Raw genomic sequence first — 18,436 nt, forward strand, 5'->3', positions numbered from 1 at the left:
CTTCCCGGACAACCTCAAGGTCACGCAGGAAGGCTTCGGACAGGCAAAACACCGGCGAAATCTTAAATTGGGGAGTTTCAGCGCTAGCACACTGAAAAGTCGCACACCGTCCACACGATTCATGCGGTAAAGTATGCGTTAGCATTACTGCTCCCGCCTGACGGTTACGCGTGCCGCACCCCTCGAATCTAATTGGCGACCGCAGTTTCCCTTTCCCCTCCCTCCACTTTTCCACCGCCTTCTCCTCATCTCCCGTTTCCCTCACCTTCTAGCCTTTCCCTCTGTGTACAGTGCCTCCTCTCCCCGAGGCTTGAGACGTCGCCAACGCCAGACGCTTTTTGCGTTCATGGGTGCAAGCAAGCGCCCTTTACATGTATACCTTTGTTTCGGGTAGCGTCCTCCCTTCTTAGCCAGCGTCCTTTTCGTGTGTATATGTTTGTTTCTGTGAGGAGGACTCGCATCCGTTTTACGACCTGCCCCTTTTGTTCGTAAGACGGGCGGCAGGCTTTTTCAAAGGCCCCGCAGCCGGGTGTCGAATCTCGTTCGACAGCCGAAGCGCGCAGACCCGAGAACCTTCCTACATTTCTTGGAAGCAACCCCTCAACGGGTGCGCTGCTCTGCGTGTGTTTCATTTTTGTGTATATTTGCCTGTGTTCGGTGCTTTTGAAGTGCGCGGCTTTCAAATACGCCGTGAGCGATATGCGCACTTTGCCAACGTGTATTCTAGTCCCGTAAATAAGTTTTCCTTGTAAAATATAGTCTTTCCTGTCTTCACACGGGTGCGTTTAACTGTCTTTAATCCGCGAGTTTCTAACACGGGGAGAAAGAAACCTTAATTGCCGCAAGCTTTGCCCATCAACCAAATTCGACCAAAACCCCTTAGTCCAAACAGCTTCCCTGCTTCCACAGGCTACGCATAACACCACCGTTGCGCAAAAGCGCTCAGTTCAGCTCAAAGCTTCAGTGCGGCCTCTTCGCGAAACACACTGCCTGTTGGTGTAACAGCGAGGCCCGCAGTATCGACCCACATCAGCGGAGGACGAAACACCCTCTATTCCTTCCTTGCTTTGTTTTTTGTCTCTTTCTTTCCCAGCCTCCGCAACGACCGTGGCCCACTCCCAACAGCACATAAGGGAACGTGCGCGGGGAACTGAAATGGGCGCCCAAAAAGAGCAACAAATCCCAGCATGCCACCCAAGGCAACCCGCTGGATCGCCTTACACGTATACATATGGGTTTCCATTTTTTTTTTTCCTTGTTTCCATCTTTCCTCTCCGGGCATCAATCGGCCAAGGTATACATGCGGCTACAAAGCGTCCGGCGGCCAGGCGAGCGATGAGGCGCATCGAGCCGAGGGACGCGGCCGCAATAAAGCGGACAGGCGGGGAGGGGGGGGTATACACACCACACATCTATACACTGAGCGTATACCGCTGTTACACGCCTCAGTGGCCGCGGTAATCGCGACCGCCGTCCACCACATCGCTTATGGCGGAGAAACTGCGCTCCAGTAACAAAACCGCTGGAGCCGGTTGTTTAGCGGGTACTACACTATATACAACACGTGGCAACGCTCGGCGCACCTACAGCACGAACGACAAGAGAGAAAAAAAAAATTCCAGCCAGGTTAGAACAGTTACGGAGGAATATCAGTAAGGCCCACGTGCCATAACGAGGAGACCCTCAAATCCAATCCAATTAAAAAAAAAATAAAGGTAAGAGAAATATCATCATCAGCCCGACTACGCCCGCTGCAAGGCAAAGGCCTTTTTCATGTCTCTCCAATTAATCCTGTCCTTTGCCAGTTGCGGCCACCGTATCCCCCAGCAAACTTCTTAATCTCACCCACCCTCCTAACTCTCTGCCGCCCCCTGCTACGCTTGCCTTCTCTTGGAATCCGCTCCGTCACCCTTAAGGACCAGCGGTTATCTTGCCTTCGCATTACATGCCCTGCCCAGGCCCAATTCTTCCTCTTAATTTCGACTATACAGAAGTATAGCACACTCCAAACACGAATACACCTATATGGAAGTAAAAAAGTGAAAGCGGTTTAACCACACAAAGGTCGAGCAATTGTTCTGGCCTGGTTAGGCACACTTTTGTGGGCTTAAACTCTCCACTGCACAAGATTACTAACGATGTCGTCCCTGACTGCAAGCATACAATCGTGGTGGCCATGCTATAACTTCCCCTTCCCCCATCTCTTTATGCGTAGTTTGACATAAAGTATCCTGTTGCTATGCAGGTTTATCAAGGTCAGTCAAGGTCACCGATCACACCGACACGGAGATCGACTTTAGCCCATGATAGAGCTAACGCTTATATATAAGGGTGTGCGCCAGAGGACAGGTTACTCCCTTTTTTACTCCTTCCTGTTTAAGAGTGCAAGAACCATTCGCCGCTCGACTTCTTGATGGAGACGGAAGAGGATTCGAAGTGGAGGGAGGTGGGTGTAAACTCCCCCCCCCCCCCCCCCACTCTCTCCAAAAACAATAAAGTTTCTATGGAAAAACAGCACTGCATGGCTCCCAATTACGTTTTTGTTTTCTTCGACGCAGAAAGGTCAATAAATGCAATCTGCGCCCTCAGGAGCACGCCATCCTCCGCCTCCCAGGCGCTTCCTCTGCTGTAAATCAACGCACACTCCTCGAGTGCTCTGAGCGGGGAGGCTGTGTTCCTCGCAAAAGCAACGGACACTTCGTGACTGCCACTTTTCAGCTCGATTTCTCCACGCATAGCACGGAAGCACAGGCCACGCACAGAGCGCTCGTACGAATCGGGACGTCTCGAAGCGAAACTATAAAAAACAGCGCGGATCGCAATCTAACTTATAATTCTGCGCATATTTCAAATACAAACTGCAGTTCGCAGCGACATAAACAACTTACCATGCCGTTAAGAAAAAAATATAGCAGACGGTTTAGCATGGCTAAGCGCGGAATACCGCGCAGTAGCCCTAGTTACGGGCCCTTATAAGTGCTGTGAATTTTTGAAAAGCATCCTTTGACCTCAGGGCCTTGACATTAAAAGCCTTAACTATAAATGCCTTCGACCTGGAGGCCTTTACCCGCAAGGCACTTACTATGAAGGCTTTCGCCATAAAGGACTTTACCATACGGCCTCTGATCTATTTTCATTCATGTATTTTATGTACATTCGAATATATTCTATACATTACATATTTTTATTAATCTCCTTTTAAGACAATGCAGGCCAAAGTGGGACCAAGTCTGTAAGGGGCACCCCACGATTTCTCCCTAAGCAGAGAACAAAACAATAGGGGAAAAAAGCCCCATAAACCGACTGCTTGGTTCGTTCCCAGTGCATACAGGCGCAGTAAACAGCACGCATCACTCGACGCAAAAAGCACTTCAAAAGCCGAACTGCCTCTCAAACATCGATATCCGGCATGGCCACATGTATCGTGTGCGTAGCCTTGATTTAAAAAAAGAAACGTATCCCCCTCCCCTTTCCCTCCTGTTTTGGTTCCACTATATGTAATGCCCACAAAAGAAGGGGGGGGGGAGGGGCATTTGGGGTATGTAAGCAAAATAAGCAAATACACAGACAAAGCACATAGCAAGGATGCCACGGAAGGATGATTCCACTCTCTCTAAACTCTTTGAGTCGCGGCAAAGAATGTCTCAGCGTCCGCGAGTTGCCGCCCAAGACGGAGCAAAGGAAATGACCCCCCCCCCCCCCCCCTGTCTTAAAATCAAGCGAAGCAAAGCGCTCGAAGATGTCTCAACAATGCGTTCTCTCCGAACACGCCGAAACCAGATTCGGGGATGCGTCGTACGTTGCAAATTCCAGGAGGCTTCGTGGGCTGCACTCGGCAATGCGTGCCACAGCTTGCGAGCAGCCACGTTCGCAAGCACCGAACAAAAAACCGAAATTAAAAAATCTAACGCAACGCTCTCTAGAACAGCGTCAAAAAAAGAATAACATTAATGCGGCGCAAAGCCGTAAATTCACCGCGCAGACCCTGACCCGGCGCAGCTGCACGCAAGTCTCTGTCGCGGGAACCGCATTCATTCGTTCATACCGCGCACCTGTTTAAAATGACCTTCAAAGCTTCATCCGCGGTCGATCACCGCACGAAACTCGATCGCTATACACGTTCCGGTCTCTTTTTCTCGTCTGCGTCGTCTGATCGATTCCTGTCAAAGTGGTGTAAAGCTCACACTACGAATGTGGGTCGCCATCACACGAACAACGGCTCCTTTCTGTGACCTAAATAATGGGGCCAACTGGTTTCACCAGCCAAGCTAGAGCCAGCTGCACTCTAAAAAGGGAGAAAGTTGCCGTCTAGCACCCTCCCCTTCGTCAAACGGAGGGCGCTACATGGCAGCTTACTCCCTTCACTCCCGCATAGGCGTATGTGTTTAGAGTGCATCGTGGCGCACCACGAATGGTGCACGCGCCTTTTACAGATTCAAACTCGTTAAACGGCAAGCGCTTGAAAGAGAGAAATAGAGAAAATAACTGAAAATTAAACTTTATTACAGGAAGCAAATTAAGCGCCCCTAATAATTAAAGCCCGGAGCACAAAATCCCGCTGTTCCCGCGTTCACAGTCAACGCCATTTGTTTCGAGCTGCTTGTGGAGTCGACATCAATATCCACACCGTACTACCCACTCAGTTCGCTTTTCAGATACAGATATTTTTTCGCCATTAGTATATGTAATTGATTGGGAGGCACTGGTCCCGCCGGCACCCGGCGGGGAAATCTGACCAGTCTTGATGATGTCACAAGCGCCAATGAGGTATAAGCTTGTTCAATAAGTAAAATAAATAACTAACGCAATAAGAGTTCGCTTGAACTATTGAGTAGTCGTCCGAATCCCCCCCCCCCCCAAATGTGTGTGTGTGTTAACGAGTAATCTAAGTTATATATATATATATATATAAATCATCATCATCATCATCAGCGTGACTACTCCCACTGCAGGGCAGAGGCCTCTCCCATGTATCTCCAATTAACTTTGTCCTTAGCCAGCTGCGGTCACCGTATCCCCACGAACTACTTAATCTCATCCGCGCCCCTAATTTTCTGCTGCCCTCTGCTACGCTTGCCTTCTCTTGGAATATATAAGACACCTATATGGAAATCAAGAGAATACCGTGGTGCCTTCGATTTCAATTTGTACTGCACTAGCTCGAGCAAGCACTAGGGTTAGTTGACGGTTCGTCCTAGAAACGTTTGTTGCTTTGCGGAAACACATCTGACGCGTAGCGGTATACGCCTTGCGACATTTTTCTGAATAACAACGCGAACTTGGACGAGGACAGAAGAAAGACAAATGGACGGGCACTGTAATGAAAGACGTTAGAGCGGGAGATTGGGCGAGTTGGTACGACATTTTTCTGTTATTCAGAAAAATGTCTTACCAACTCGCCCAAGCTTCCGCTCTAACGTCTTGCGAACCATCTCCGTTCCTGTCGTGCTTTCACACAGCGCTAAACGTTTCTAAGGTTCACTACAGCTTCAGTTCTCGTCATGTCAAGGCAAACACGAAACCCCAAGCAAGAACAAACTATTCCCGGTTTCATCTAGGCAAATAAGGCAACAAAAAAAAAAAGCGCAGAAAACAAACCGTAGCACTACAAGAATATCTGTTACCAGAAAACAGCTTCGTTCAGCTTTAAGGTATGCGTAGTTATATATACCACAATACGCGCCGCCTTGTCAACGAGCATTTTTTTTTTCCACGTCTGAAAACCGCCGCATGGTCCGCTGAATTTTACACACTCGTATTTCTTCCGAATCTTTTATGGCGGGCCAGAACGGAGCCGTCCCTTTTGACAACAAATTGAAAGTTAGTTGAAAGTTAGCGCTTGTCTGTGTCTCCTCGCTTGTCCCGTCTTCTCTTGTGCGCTATTTATTTCCCTTAAATACATGGGCGTTGTCGTACGTGTGATCCAGATCATATACGGCGCATACAAAACGTTAACCACACCCAATACAGCTTTAGTCGTTCAGAAAGTCAGGAGAGAAGGAAAAAAAAACTTGGCGTCTGCGGAAAAGTTTACAACTTGTCCTTTTTTTATTTTTTACGTCTCATACCGACATCAGCGCGCACGCGCAGTTCATAGGAACTTAATTCACGAAACGCGAAGGCACGGTTGAGCGCTACGTATGCACTTCCACTGACGCCATCATTATTTCCGGCTTTGTCGTATTTAAATGGTGTCAAACATCCACGTCCCTCGCACCCGCGTGTATATAAAATACCTCGTCTGAAAAACGGAAAACCTCCGACTTCCGACCGGAAACGCAAGCGGAAGCGGAGAAACTTGCGCTAAAGTCGGAGCGATCGAGTAAACAGAAATACTAGAATTCCACGCGTGACCTGCCAATCTAACGCCGGATTTACAAAACTTCCGCATTTACCTTTGCCTTGTGCACATACCTTTCAAGCGCAGTTAGATATGACTGCCCTGTTTTTCTGTTTCTATTAACTTGGCTGCCTGCTTATGTGAGACTGCTACCTTACACCGTCGACTAGGCGTATTGGATGTACGGGTCTAAATAGTGTCGCACAGTTTGAGCGAAATATGAAGATATATCTCGCAGAACAATGAGAAAGAATTGGCAGTGGCTTAGCTCGGCTATGCCAGGATATGCGTAGCGAAAGCATGCGACACAGCTGGCGAAGCGAGCGGAGGCGAGCGCAACGACGAGGCAAGCGCTGTGACGTCATACCAAACGGCGGCGAGGCGCGCGGGGTGACGTCATGCCAGATGGCGCGGCGAGCGTGCGGCGTCCGCCAGCTGCGGCGGTTGCTAGGCAACGGCTCAAGGTCGGTCTCTGTGCCTCCTCGGAGCACCGCCACAGCGAAATCGCAAGCTCGTCGCCAAAGTAGCTTTCGCTACAAAAGTGTAGAATCTGCGACGATTCGAACGTGGCTGGGCTATCAGCTTCGTTAAGCACAGTGTCGATGACGATGACAAGTGCGGCAGTGCGGCGCGCTGAGCAAGCTCGGAAGACTGTGGGGTGAGCGTCAGTGTACACTCTCAACAGAAGGGAGTAAAAACGGAGTATGCTGTCCTCTGCCACACTCCCTTTTATAAAAGGAAGAACACTACAGGGAAGCTTAATGCCCTTTACCTCCCATAGAGGTGTATCCGTGTTTAGTGTGTGGGTCGTAACACTACGCAGGTGCAGAACAAAGGTTTTCAATCAGAACGAAAACATGACCAAAGCTTTTTAACGGAAAAACGGCCGCAAGACTGCACAAAAGGACGGAACCTGTGGCAGGGGGGAGAATATTTCGAGCATGTTCTCACAAAGTGCATGGATGGCGAAAAAAAAACAAAAAAAAACGAGTGCGCTTATATAGCGTGGAGTATACATGAGTGAAGCCCATCGTGCAATAGACCGTGTTTCAGATTAGTGAGTACAAATTAGATCAAAGAGATTCATTTGAAAGCTAAGGTAACGTTAGGCAATAATCAAATAATATTCGCACATATGCCTCAACGAGATACCCCGACCACAAAACCGGTGCTCTGTAGCTATATCATATAGCACTTTTATAAAATCTATGAAGTGAACAAAATGAAATTCCCGGTATACTGGCAGGAAATTAAAAAAGAAATGTGTACACTAACTACAAAAGAAACCAAGGGGCGGCCACTCATATTTTGTTATTGGCCTTACAAAAGATGGCGCATACCCACATTGCGGCCAAGAATCGGGAGGTATAGATTGCTATTCACCTGTGCATTTACGTGGCCTAAAACATAAGAAATAATAATAGTAATAAACAAATAAATTTCACGCCCACGTCTCGTTTTTTTCTACCTTCTTTCCTCATTTCCTCCTTTTTTGTGCAAGGAATTTTTTCTTAGCGCCGACGCATGTGTCACCAGCAAAACGAGCGAAAAACCGTACAAGCCGCAGATCCGAAAAAAAAAAAGAAAAATACGGCTAAGAAAAAAAAAATATAAATAGACAAAATATACGCAATCAAAGCTTGAACCACGTCCGCAGTCACATTTCTTCGTCATTTTTAGTTCAGGTTTCTTTTCCTCTTTCTTCACCTATTGCAACCCCAGCAGCTATTCTGCAACTGCACAAGCCCTGCCTTCTTGATTTTCTTCCCAGTGCAGCCCCGGTATCGAACGCGGAAAAGTAGCCACACCAAAAATCTCTACCGTTTGCGGCCAACACAGAAGGGCAGTACGTGAGGTCGCTGCAGTTGACACGGAAAGGGGCAAAAAGATACGCGCAGCGCGTCGCCCAGAAAAAAAAAAGACATAAAGCACAAAGAAAAAAAATGGGTTCTTTGGCACGTCCCAAAAGCGTTTCAAAGGCTCAGTATTACTTCTAGGGACTCCGGGAATAAATCTGTTCACGAAACTGTAGGAATCGCAATATACAACGCGAGAAAGACGTTCCGAGCAATGTAAGAAAGCGCGAGTGACCCCTAACGGAAGAATAGAAGCCCGCGAATTCTGTTGGACGCGTATTTCAGGATTCCATGGGTCGAAGCAGCTACGGCAGTCCTGTTTGCGAGCCATTTATGGCCCTCGGGGCATGGGCTGAGTAGCAGGGCGGCCTGCCACTGGTTAGGTGTTGGGCAAAAGCCCGTACTGATGATGATGATGATGATCCCAACGAGGCCGTCTTCTTCGCTTTCGTACGCTACCCCTTCTTCATCTAGGTTCGATGTTCACTTGAAGCTCTGTTTCGTGACCATTTTTTTTTTTTCAGGTCTACTCTTCAGTCCCAACATAGCATAGTGGGCGACAGCGCAACTAAAACGAAGGACCAAGAAAAAGCGCGTGTTCGTGCCTCTCTTTTTCTTGGTCCTTCGTTTTAGTTGCGCTGTTTCGTTTCTTCAGTCCCTTCGCCCCTTTTTGACCACGCCATTACAAAAATTTCTCTATACAGTCTATACACTGTCCATAGACTTCTGTTTGTCTATAAAGTCTATAGCCTGTCTATAGACAAATCCTAGAGAACAGTCTATAGGCAATAAAAATCCTATAGACAGTCTATAGACAATCTACAGGTTTATGGCCATGCACTTCTAGTAAGGTTTTGTGTATAGAAAGTCTACAGACAACGAAGAGACAAAAACAAATTTCTATAGGAAGGCAATAGAGTCTATAAAAACGTCTATAGACTGCTGTCTATACGCCATTCTTATAAGGGCGCGCGCCTGGATACCACGGAGCTGACGGGTGACACTAGCAATTCGCTGTCATTCACTGACGTAACAGCCGTTAGCTATCAACGCAGCAGAGCGGCAAGACAAATGGCTTGCGAAAAGAACTCTTCCAAAAGATGCCCCCGGATGACACTGCAGTCTATCGTTCAGTTCTTCAAGGAGTGGCTACATCTGGTACTATAGAAAACACCTAAGATAGGCGACATATATGTAAATGTCCCGAACTCAAAATCGATCAGACTTTTTACTGCCCTCATAGAAGGAAGGAAGGAGAGACGTGGCCGCACCGCGGCGCTTCCAGTCATCTCAATTTTTCTTTCTCTTTTTATTCGCGCCACCGACCCTGAGCGCGCGGGATCTACAAGGCCCGGATGTCACGTTTTCCCGCCCGCGCCAATGCACGCGCTCTCCTCGTCTCCTCCGCAGAGCCCCGGATGTGAGCGGGAACGCCGGTGGAAGTCGAGGAAGAAGAAGACATGTACGCCCGGGCGTCATCGATCACCGTCGTCCCCCCTGTAATGACTGGGCGAAGACACCACCGAGGAGCTACCGCGGATAGGAGAATCGGGACATTTTCGCGCCGAGAAACAAAGCATGAGTGGTCAGAAACAAGAGTACAGCAACAACAACAAAAGCCCACACAATGGCCCTCTAAGGGAGGAACGCACAATGGACCTAAAGGGGCCTAAAGAGGCGCCAGGAATAAGCGATCGTGTACGCAGCGATCATCACGCTCCTTCGGGACTGGACCGCGTTTTATCATATTATGACCCCGCCCTGAGAATAGAACATACGTGCACCATGCGAGCGGTGTGGATTGGGCGCAGAGTTGTTGCGTTTTCGTTGAGTGCGACCGTGCATTTCATCTCGGTCGCCCCTGCGTAACGCCCGTGTTTGTTCGCTAGTTCTGGTCAGCACGTTGGTAGTATCGAAACTACCGATCAGCCTAGCGTGGGAAACAAGAACCTGTACCAATCATATAACGTTATGGTGCTCGGCTAGCTGCTGGCCCGAAAGACGCGGGTTCGATCCCGGCCGCGGCGGTTGAATTTCTTTGGAGGAGAAATTCTAGAGGCCCGTGTACTGTGCGATGTCAGTGCACGTTGAAGAACCCCCCAGTGGTCGAAATTTCCGGAGCCCTTCACTACGGCGTCCCTCATAGCCTGAGTCGCTTTGAGACGTTAAACCCCATAAACCAAACCAAACCAATCATATAACGGAAGACGAGGAAAAAAAGTGTGTGACTTTCAGCCCTCTCTTAGACGAAGAAATGTCGCGAAAGGAGACGCACCATCTAGCAACGTCAAGATGCGAACACTCACGTTCAAAATTCACCTGCAACCGAAGCTTCCTAAACACGGCACGTCTAGCCCCATCCACATTTTACGTCACCAACCTTACAGTGTTTGATTCGTTAATTTAAATAAAAAAATCTCCATTAAATTTTATTTACTTATTTAGTATTACACTTTAATTTTTGGGTCAATTTTATTTTTCAACGTTTTGAGCACCTGTCAGTCGCCGCCTGTGTCTTGACCAATCCTCTGCAGTGGGTACGCGCCATTATCTTCTCGAGGACAACAACAACAGCTCCCAGCAACGCAGTGTCGCTGGATATATTAGCCCGGCTACGCGTCTTGCACGCTTAATCCAGATGGTCGTACTGAAAAATGACTCTTATTGCCTCAGCTGCCCTGAATCGAGAACACTGCCTCTAATAATGCGAAAGCGCTACTTCACTAGCAGAGCTGAAAAACACGAGGTATGTGTGAAGCCTCAACCTTTGACGGAGCGTCAGCGGCGGAGGCCTTGCGCAGCCGCTTCGCGAACGTGTGGAACCGCCATAGCCCCCCCCCCCCCCCCCCCCCCTCCCTGCGTGCGGTTGCCGATAGCGGCTGACGATAAGATCTTAGGTGCGGTTGCCTTTCGCACGTCCTACTCGGTTTAACTATACGTAAAAACCCTACCATTTCTTTCTGCCTTCTCGGCCTCTCCACTACCCCCTTCCCTCCCCTCTCCTGGAGTGCCTGGCTGCGGTTGGAGCAGCTGGATGTCCAGCTCGCCTTAGTTATCAAGCAGACGCCGGTTAGATTTGTGGTCTTGAATAAAATGATAGCCTCTCACGAGTGCACACAGGATGCGTACTGCTGCAGATGTCCAGGCGTCCTGCCCAGTACACTAGTGGATCGCGGCCACGAATGGCGAGGCGAACGGCAGCTAATCAGCAGGAGAGGCTTCGCCCGAACACAAGGCACAAGGGAAGGATCTGACGCCACTGAGCACGCAGCCAGGTGGCTTAAAACAGTACCAGAAGAGAAGGCTGCCAACTGCTCAACAGCGCTAGGTTCGCCGCATCCTTCGCCCCTAACAAAAGCGCTCACTGGAGGCCCATCTAGGTCATATGTCGCACCTCCAGGCACCACACCAGTGGTACCACAGAGAGGATATGTGGTACCTCATATCCTGATATGTGACCTGATATGTGCCTAATATGTGGCACCTCCTTCCGAGGTACAGCATATCCTCCTATGTGACTTGACATGTGCCTGATATGTGGTGCTTCTTTCCTAGGTACCACATATCAGGCCACGTAACGTATATCCGGAGAGCGGTAGGGCTGCCTGGTCAACACAACCACTCACATGCTCGATGGCCAGAAGGTGAACATAGCCGCTTTCGATAATGACATGAGATGGCGGAGGCGCCTGAACCGAACAGTTCCCTGTAAGGCCATTTCTGCAAGGAAGACTCTAGGCAGAACAGTGCCACACGCGTAGTATGTGTCCGGCACTAGTATAAAGTGCCTTTCCTGCAAACGGTTGGCACCGAGGGGCTATCCACGGGTGCAGCCAAGTTGTTACCGCCACGAAACTCCTCAGAAGCAACAGGGATCATACTTGATTCGTCCAACGCCTCATTAAACTGTGTACCACAAGACGGCACTGAAGTCTTACCTTCTAAAATGAAAAAGCGTCGGGCTGAGGGCCCTGCCTACAACGAGCTACGGGTAGTGATCCGTTGTCAACTTAGGTAAAAACGTCTCTAGACGGGGATAAACTCGACCAGCCGCATCAAATTCCAGACTAAAATCGGGTAGCGCAACTTTCTATTCCTAGCTGACAGATCCAATCAGCCAATCTCGAAAATTTCAAACCAAAAGAAGAAAAGTGGGACCAAGCGCTAAGTGAACGTAACCTTCTTTTTTCTCTACCTCTCTCCAGAAGCCAGTTCGAAAAACTCCCGTCGTCCCCGACGGCCAGACACTACTTCCTTGCGCACAGAAGGTGTACAAGTTTCGAGCAAGAGTTCCATAGGCTGAGCGAAAAGTTGGCACTTGTTCATATTGGCTATAACAAAGCGAATAAGCCAGAACAAGAAGGAAGCGGAGAGGAATAGCGCTATAGTCATGTGCGCAGCTTACTTTGCCGTCCTGTCGAATATATTCCCAGCTAGACGCAGTTATGAACTCCAAAAGAAACAACGGTGGGCGTTATGGGAGACCACATGACCAGGGTCCTTGACCCGCTCTCTCTGTATTTTCAAGCCCGGACGAATAGATTAGCGAACATTTTTTCATTTATTAAAGCATCCTCGTCATCCATCATTAGAGACCCTTTTATGCCATGAGGAAATAAACATCGCTTTAAAAAAGATAGCGAAATCTACGCAAGACTAAAGTAAAATATAGGTGGCGCTCTATCGTAGGGCGCAGGAGGACGACGACAAAGACCAGCGCCGCGGAGCTCGCGCCGCTCGTGCCGTGGCCGGGGATCCGCCCTCAGAAGACCAGGGGCCACCGACCTAGCCGGACGCATCCCCAGCAGCTCCCGCCAGCCGTCCCAGGGCCAACGTTCCACAGAGCCGGCCGCCGGACCCCGCCCGCCCGTCACCGACCCCTCCCTCGGGGAAGCAGCTCGCCAGTCTCCGCCGTCAGCTACGGCCCAGCAGCCGACCGCAAAGATGAGCGCTTCGACGACCGAGGTGAACGTGACCACCACCACCATCACGCGGGCCACGTCCAAGGCCGAGCTGGTGGACGAGAACCCGGACCTGGCCGCGGAATGCGTGCAGCACGTCTGCGCCGACGCCAAGCCCGTCGAGCCGCAGCCCCTGCCGCAGCCCATGCTGTCCAGCTACGAGCCCATGCTCCATAGGGTAAGCGGATGCCGGCCACGTCACCCTTGTTCCATGGCACGCGCCGAGGGAGGGCTCGCGCCAGCCAGGCGCGTTCCGCGTCTGCCCTGGAGGTCCTTCCAGCGGCCTCCTCGGCGCTGCTCGCAACCTGCTAGGCGTTATCGAGACTTCAGAGTATATTCATTCCCGCCGGGATTGATTTTTTCTCAAAGCATTTTGTAGTGAGGCCTACGTCCTCGACATGCCGGAACGGCTTCGATGTTGGATAAAGCCCACTAAATGCAACGCATCATACCAAGAGTTGCTTACTTCCGCGCAGCGGACGTCTCTCCATAAGGCCTATCTTCTTAGCCTAGTAGGCCTAGTGAGAGGCCTAGCTCCCAGATCCAGATATTCCAAGCCTCGTTCGTGCTCATTCCACGTTTAGCTACGGCCTTCCAGACGCGGTTTCGACGTCGTCTTGCAGTTTTTGTTTGCTTGTTTTCCTTCACGCGCAAATTTTATGTTACAAATGAGGCCTCTTGCAGCAAGACACTCAACGAAGACTACCGGCCTATACACTCCGCGCCTTTCGACACACCCGGCTGTAGCCTAATTCGAAACCCAACATGCCCACGCGTAACGCTCACTTCTTACTCCCCCCTGCTTTTTTCCAGCTGAAATCTGCGACGTCCCGTAAGGACCAGTTCCTGCCGGGCCCGCCGACGGACCGGCTCTTCGACCGCGACGAGTCCGGCACGGTGTCCGTGGACGTGCGCAAGACCCTCGACGAGGAGAACCTGGACAATGACAAGGTGTACCAGCACAAGCTCGAGGGCACAGAGGTGCGCAAGCTGCAGGAGAACCAGGCGCTCAAGGAGGCCTTCCAGGAGGCCAACACCTTCGACAACCTGCTCATGCAGAAGATGCTCGCCAAGGGACAGGTGAGACGCCTCCCCACGGGACAGGGGTTTTCCCGTACTCTTACACCTTCCCGCCCAGTCGTTGTTAGGGTCAGTGACGTCACGGTCAACGACCTTACCCATGCCGAGGCCGAAGATGCACGCTATGGGGCTTGACCGGGGTGGAGCTCCGTGCCGCACTCAGCTGATGCCCTCTCGACTTACCTGTGGCAAGGGTGCCTCGAAGCAATTGTCATTGCATCGAGGCACCATACCTGTAGTCTTCGTGCAAGGCGCGCCAACCCCGCCGACCGCGTTTCGGTTTTTCCAGACTGAGTTCTGTCCCTTCTCGACGCCTACCGAACCGAAAATTGGCTCTGAGGAAAGGAAAGGCGCAGTAACTGTCTCGCTTATCGCTGGACACTTCAACCATGCCGGGAGGGGATTAACGTTGGAGTGAGAGGTGCCATAGTGGAGGGCTCCGGAATAGTTTTGGCCGCCTGGGAATCTTTAACGTCCACTGACACCGCACGGCACACGTGTGCCTGTTGCGTACATCGCCATCGAAACGCGGTTGCCTCAGCCTGGTTCGAAACCGGTTACTCCGGACCTTTTTTTTTATTCGAGGTGTTCTCTTTCACTCCCACCTTCATCCCTTCCCTTACGGCGCGGCTCGGCTGTCCACCGAGATATGTGAAGACAGTTACTGCGCCGTTTCCTTACCTGAAAAAGCAATTTTTATTCGAAGCATATTACTAGAGCTACACTACAGCCCGTCGAGCGCGGCGGTGGAGCTGCCATTGACCTTTAGCGTGAGCACGTGACACCACGTGACAACATGACGTCACAGCAGAGGAGAGTGGGCTGCCGGCTTGCGCGGTCGGCCGCGGCGGTGGAGGCTCCACATCAGAGGCGCTGCAGCTGACCACGTGACGCTACAGCAGCGGTATAAAGCTGAGCTTGCCTCGCTCTCCGGGCACTTACGAGGCGGCCAGGTGTTGGGATGCCGCCTAGAAGCAGGGCTGATTTGAACGAGAAGCGAAAGCTTCAGCGTGCCACAGAGACCGATGAAGAGCGGGATGAACGTCTGGCTAAGCGGCGTGCTCAATATGCGGCTCGGCGACAACGTTCTACAACTGAAGAACAAAGCGAGGAACTTTACGAAGCCTAGCCATCAATATGCTTCGCATCTGACTAGGCTTAACCTTAGCCAAGCCTCAGCCATTTTTTTTCCCGGTTCACTAGCCGAGCGTGCACAGCACCGGAATTTTTTTTAGCAGCGAGGCTGTTGAATGGGTTAGAAATCGGGCCTAATAGCGCGTTGGCGAGAAGAGTGTGGTAAGGAGGGAAATAGCAGAGAGCGTGGCGTTGCCCCTGTGGTACCCTACCCCCCCGTATACCCCTGACCCTTCACATGCCCTGACGGAGGCCGCCCCTCGCGTCCACCACAGGTGACCAAGAAGCGCACGCTCGTGGAGACGGCGTCGGCCAAGCGCGTGACCACGCGTCGCGAGAACGAGGCGGCCAAGCTGGACAGCGTGGGCTGCACGCTCAAGCGCAACGTCGAGGAGGTCGGCAACGCCGAGGAGAACGTCGAGAAGTCCGAGCGACAGCAGGAGAACATCGAGAAGGTCACCTGCACCATGAGCAAGCAAGCCTCTGGCCAGTGAGTTGTACGTGCAACGCAGCGCCCAGCAGTCGTAGAACCACGTGACTAGCGATGCCCGGTCGGTGAACTCATCATCTGTACGTGTTCCTTTCTCCCTTTACCGCCAGGACCGTGACCAGGCGAGCGCCGGCGCCTGCGGCGAAGGAGTGATCACAAGTGCCCGTAAAGAGGTAAGAGTCGACCTTCAGAGCCTCTGCATCATTCTGGTGCCTCTTGAGAGATGAAGTCATAACGGCAGTGACTGACAGTGTTCGGGGAGAGGTTTAACGTAGTAGGGGGGTAAGTGTGGCCTTATAAACGCGTGTTAATGACATCCTAGTCGAAATCGAATGAATGGGCTTGGGCAGGGCATGTAATGCGAAGGCAAGATAACCGCCTGATCCTTAAGGGTAACGGAGTGGATTCCAAGAGAAGGCAAGCGTGGCAGGGGGCGGCAGAAAGATGAGATTAAGAAGTTCGCGGGGATAAGGTGGCCGCAACTGGCGAAGGACATGATTAATTGGCGAGAGGATGATTATGATGATGAAGGGTGGCCGTACAGCTGCGCTGATAATTTTTTTTTCGCAGGAGACCGTCAATCTGGCTAAATTCATCTCCTGGACCCAATTGGAGAGACCCCGCCACCATGCCCAGCCAGCAGCAATGAAATTCCGCACCCGTCCGTGCCACCCCCAAGCCCCGGCGAGTCGTGGCCACCTAGATGCGACGACGGCCAAGACAGTCACCCGTGCGACGAGCGAGCCCTGGGGAAGCAAGACTTGCGCTGGTGGCGGGATGAAACCAAAATTGTCACAAAATTTCGTCGATAGAGCTAGTGTCAGGTGGAGCGAATAAAAAGTACCTGGTCTAAAATATGCGTAGTCTTTAAGGCCCGTTCACACTTGCGAGTCGCAGAGGTCGCGCGACTGTTTTGGTCGAAAAGCGACAGTCGCAAACGGTCGCCCTGGTCGAAAAGCGACAGTCGCGGGCCAGTCGCTCGCTGCTCGATTTTTCAGCCTCGCGACTGCGAGTCGCAAACCTCTGAACCAATCAGCGAGCGAGCCAAGCTTCCGGCGACGACACCGCTCGCGGGCGCGCCGGGCGACGACCTGCGCTGCTCCCAGCGGGCTGCCGTAGTCGTCGCTAAGCCTAGCCGGTTTCATATCGACGTCGCAACTGAGGGCGCTTCGGATCCTGGCCAGCGCTAGTAATTAAGATGCTGCTTTCGTCACCGCTTTATTGTGGACCTTGTATCATAATAATATCAAGACATGCTTGACTTCCGCGCCGCCTTCAGCAGCGGGGCTAGCAGACAGCAGTCGAGCCGCATGGAGCAGCAGCAGCAAAGCGGCTCTGGGAAGAAATTTGCTTGTGTCGCAGTTATCTCTTCTGCCAGCAACTCGGTACTGGCCAGCGATCTTCAAGAATGATTCATTTTTTACATTCCTGTACCCAAGGGCTTGGTATGAGCGCGAACAAGCAATATTTGCGCATTTTTGTGACGCCGCGGCGGCCGGCATACTGCAGGCTGGTAGGCCGGCCCTGCAGAGAAGCGCGCCTCGTCATCATGACGCTTGTACGACCGCGGTGCACGTCAAAACCGTCACGACAACCTAATCTTCGCTCGGGTAGTTGTACATTGCGAATAGCAGTTTAGACGACCGAGCGCGAGTACAGGAGGCGCGGCCAAAACAGACAAACTCTCGAAAGCACGCGAACAACGTCATTCCCGAGAGTTTTCGCTTCAAACGAGAATCTAACGAGAAAGCGACCCGCTGGTCGCGCTTGCAAGTGTGAACAACGGTGTTGTCGAGCTGCTGCTTGGTCGCAAGCGACTGCTGGTCGCGTGCCCTTTGCGACTCGCAAGTGTGAATGGGCCTTTACACTGACACGCTCCGCGCTAAAGCTGGGCTCAGCCAGTCCTCGCGACATGCACGGTCAGCGAACGCTCAGCTACGGAATAGCTTGGTCTCAACACTCAACTCAAGCTAAGCCTGCGCCATTAGTCCATGAACCATGGAGGGGGGGGGGGGGGGGGGGGGGGGGGTAATCCTAGGTCTGCCGGCCATACGCTTGCAGTAACGTGGTTTCGCTATCGTAAGTGAAGGCCCCATTACAAATAGTCGGTAATACTGATTGCGGCAAGCCGCGTGTGTAATGCCTAACCGATGCAGGCACTGCCCGAGGAAGTCTCAAATGCGTAAGAAGCAAAAAGACTGCCGTATTCGTGGTCAAGCATTCGGCGGCATAACTACGAACATTAGGACCGGCATGGTACGCCAGTGCGAATGCCCGTTGCCTATACCCGCCACGCTGGTTCAGCGGCTATACCACGCAGGAGTGAATGCCGGCCGCGTTTAGACGGAGGCGAAATTGAAGACACACCCGTGTGCTGCGCATGCTTAGCGCACATACAAGCACTAGGCGGCTGCAATTCGTCCGGATCCCTCCACTGCGGCGCCCCTCTCATTTTCCCTAGATGTATCCTCGCGGCGAGTGAGGGCGCCTTTCCATTCCTTCCACTGAATTACTTTCTTGCACAGTGAACAAAAGTGGTGCACACTACGCGAACTTCGGTCATAGGCAAGCGCCG

At 51.5% G+C, this 18,436-nt stretch overlaps 2 protein-coding genes across 3 annotated transcripts in view; one reads left to right on the top strand and one right to left on the bottom strand.

The window, feature by feature from the left end:
- The window catches only part of LOC149331226 (echinoderm microtubule-associated protein-like 2), a 190,227-nt gene that overhangs the window by 152,547 nt on the left and 19,244 nt on the right, over positions 1-18,436 (bottom strand). The window lies entirely within an intron of this gene.
- LOC149331227 (uncharacterized) lies at positions 12,883-16,567 on the top strand. Of its 2 annotated transcripts, none has more exons than XM_089555431.1 (5): positions 12,883-13,335; positions 13,971-14,237; positions 15,647-15,861; positions 15,972-16,034; positions 16,432-16,567. In XM_089555431.1, exons 1-4 carry the CDS (start codon positions 13,141-13,143, stop codon positions 16,012-16,014), a joined length of 720 nt encoding a protein of 239 aa, XP_089411557.1. In that variant the 5' UTR covers positions 12,883-13,140; the 3' UTR covers positions 16,015-16,034; positions 16,432-16,567. The 2 variants fall into 2 exon arrangements, 1 of the variants encoding a protein (XP_089411557.1); XR_016284837.1 differs by having other exon boundaries at positions 12,884-13,335; positions 15,647-15,868; positions 16,432-16,538.

This window comes from Amblyomma mixtum, chromosome 8 (genome assembly GCF_055824585.1).
Source record: "Amblyomma mixtum isolate Tamu chromosome 8, ASM5582458v1, whole genome shotgun sequence".
In the NCBI taxonomy this organism is placed as follows: Eukaryota; Metazoa; Arthropoda; class Arachnida; order Ixodida; family Ixodidae; genus Amblyomma; species Amblyomma mixtum.

Excerpts from the sequence above, each read along its gene's own strand:
- LOC149331227 (XM_089555431.1), top strand. The coding sequence starts at position 13,141 with ATGAGCGCTTCGACGACCGAGGTGAACGTGACCACCACCACCATCACG. Across the intron at positions 13,336-13,970 it reads ACGAGCCCATGCTCCATAGG|CTGAAATCTGCGACGTCCCG; the intron begins GTAAGCGGATGC and ends GCTTTTTTCCAG. Across the intron at positions 15,862-15,971 it reads AGCAAGCAAGCCTCTGGCCA|GACCGTGACCAGGCGAGCGC; the intron begins GTGAGTTGTACG and ends CTTTACCGCCAG.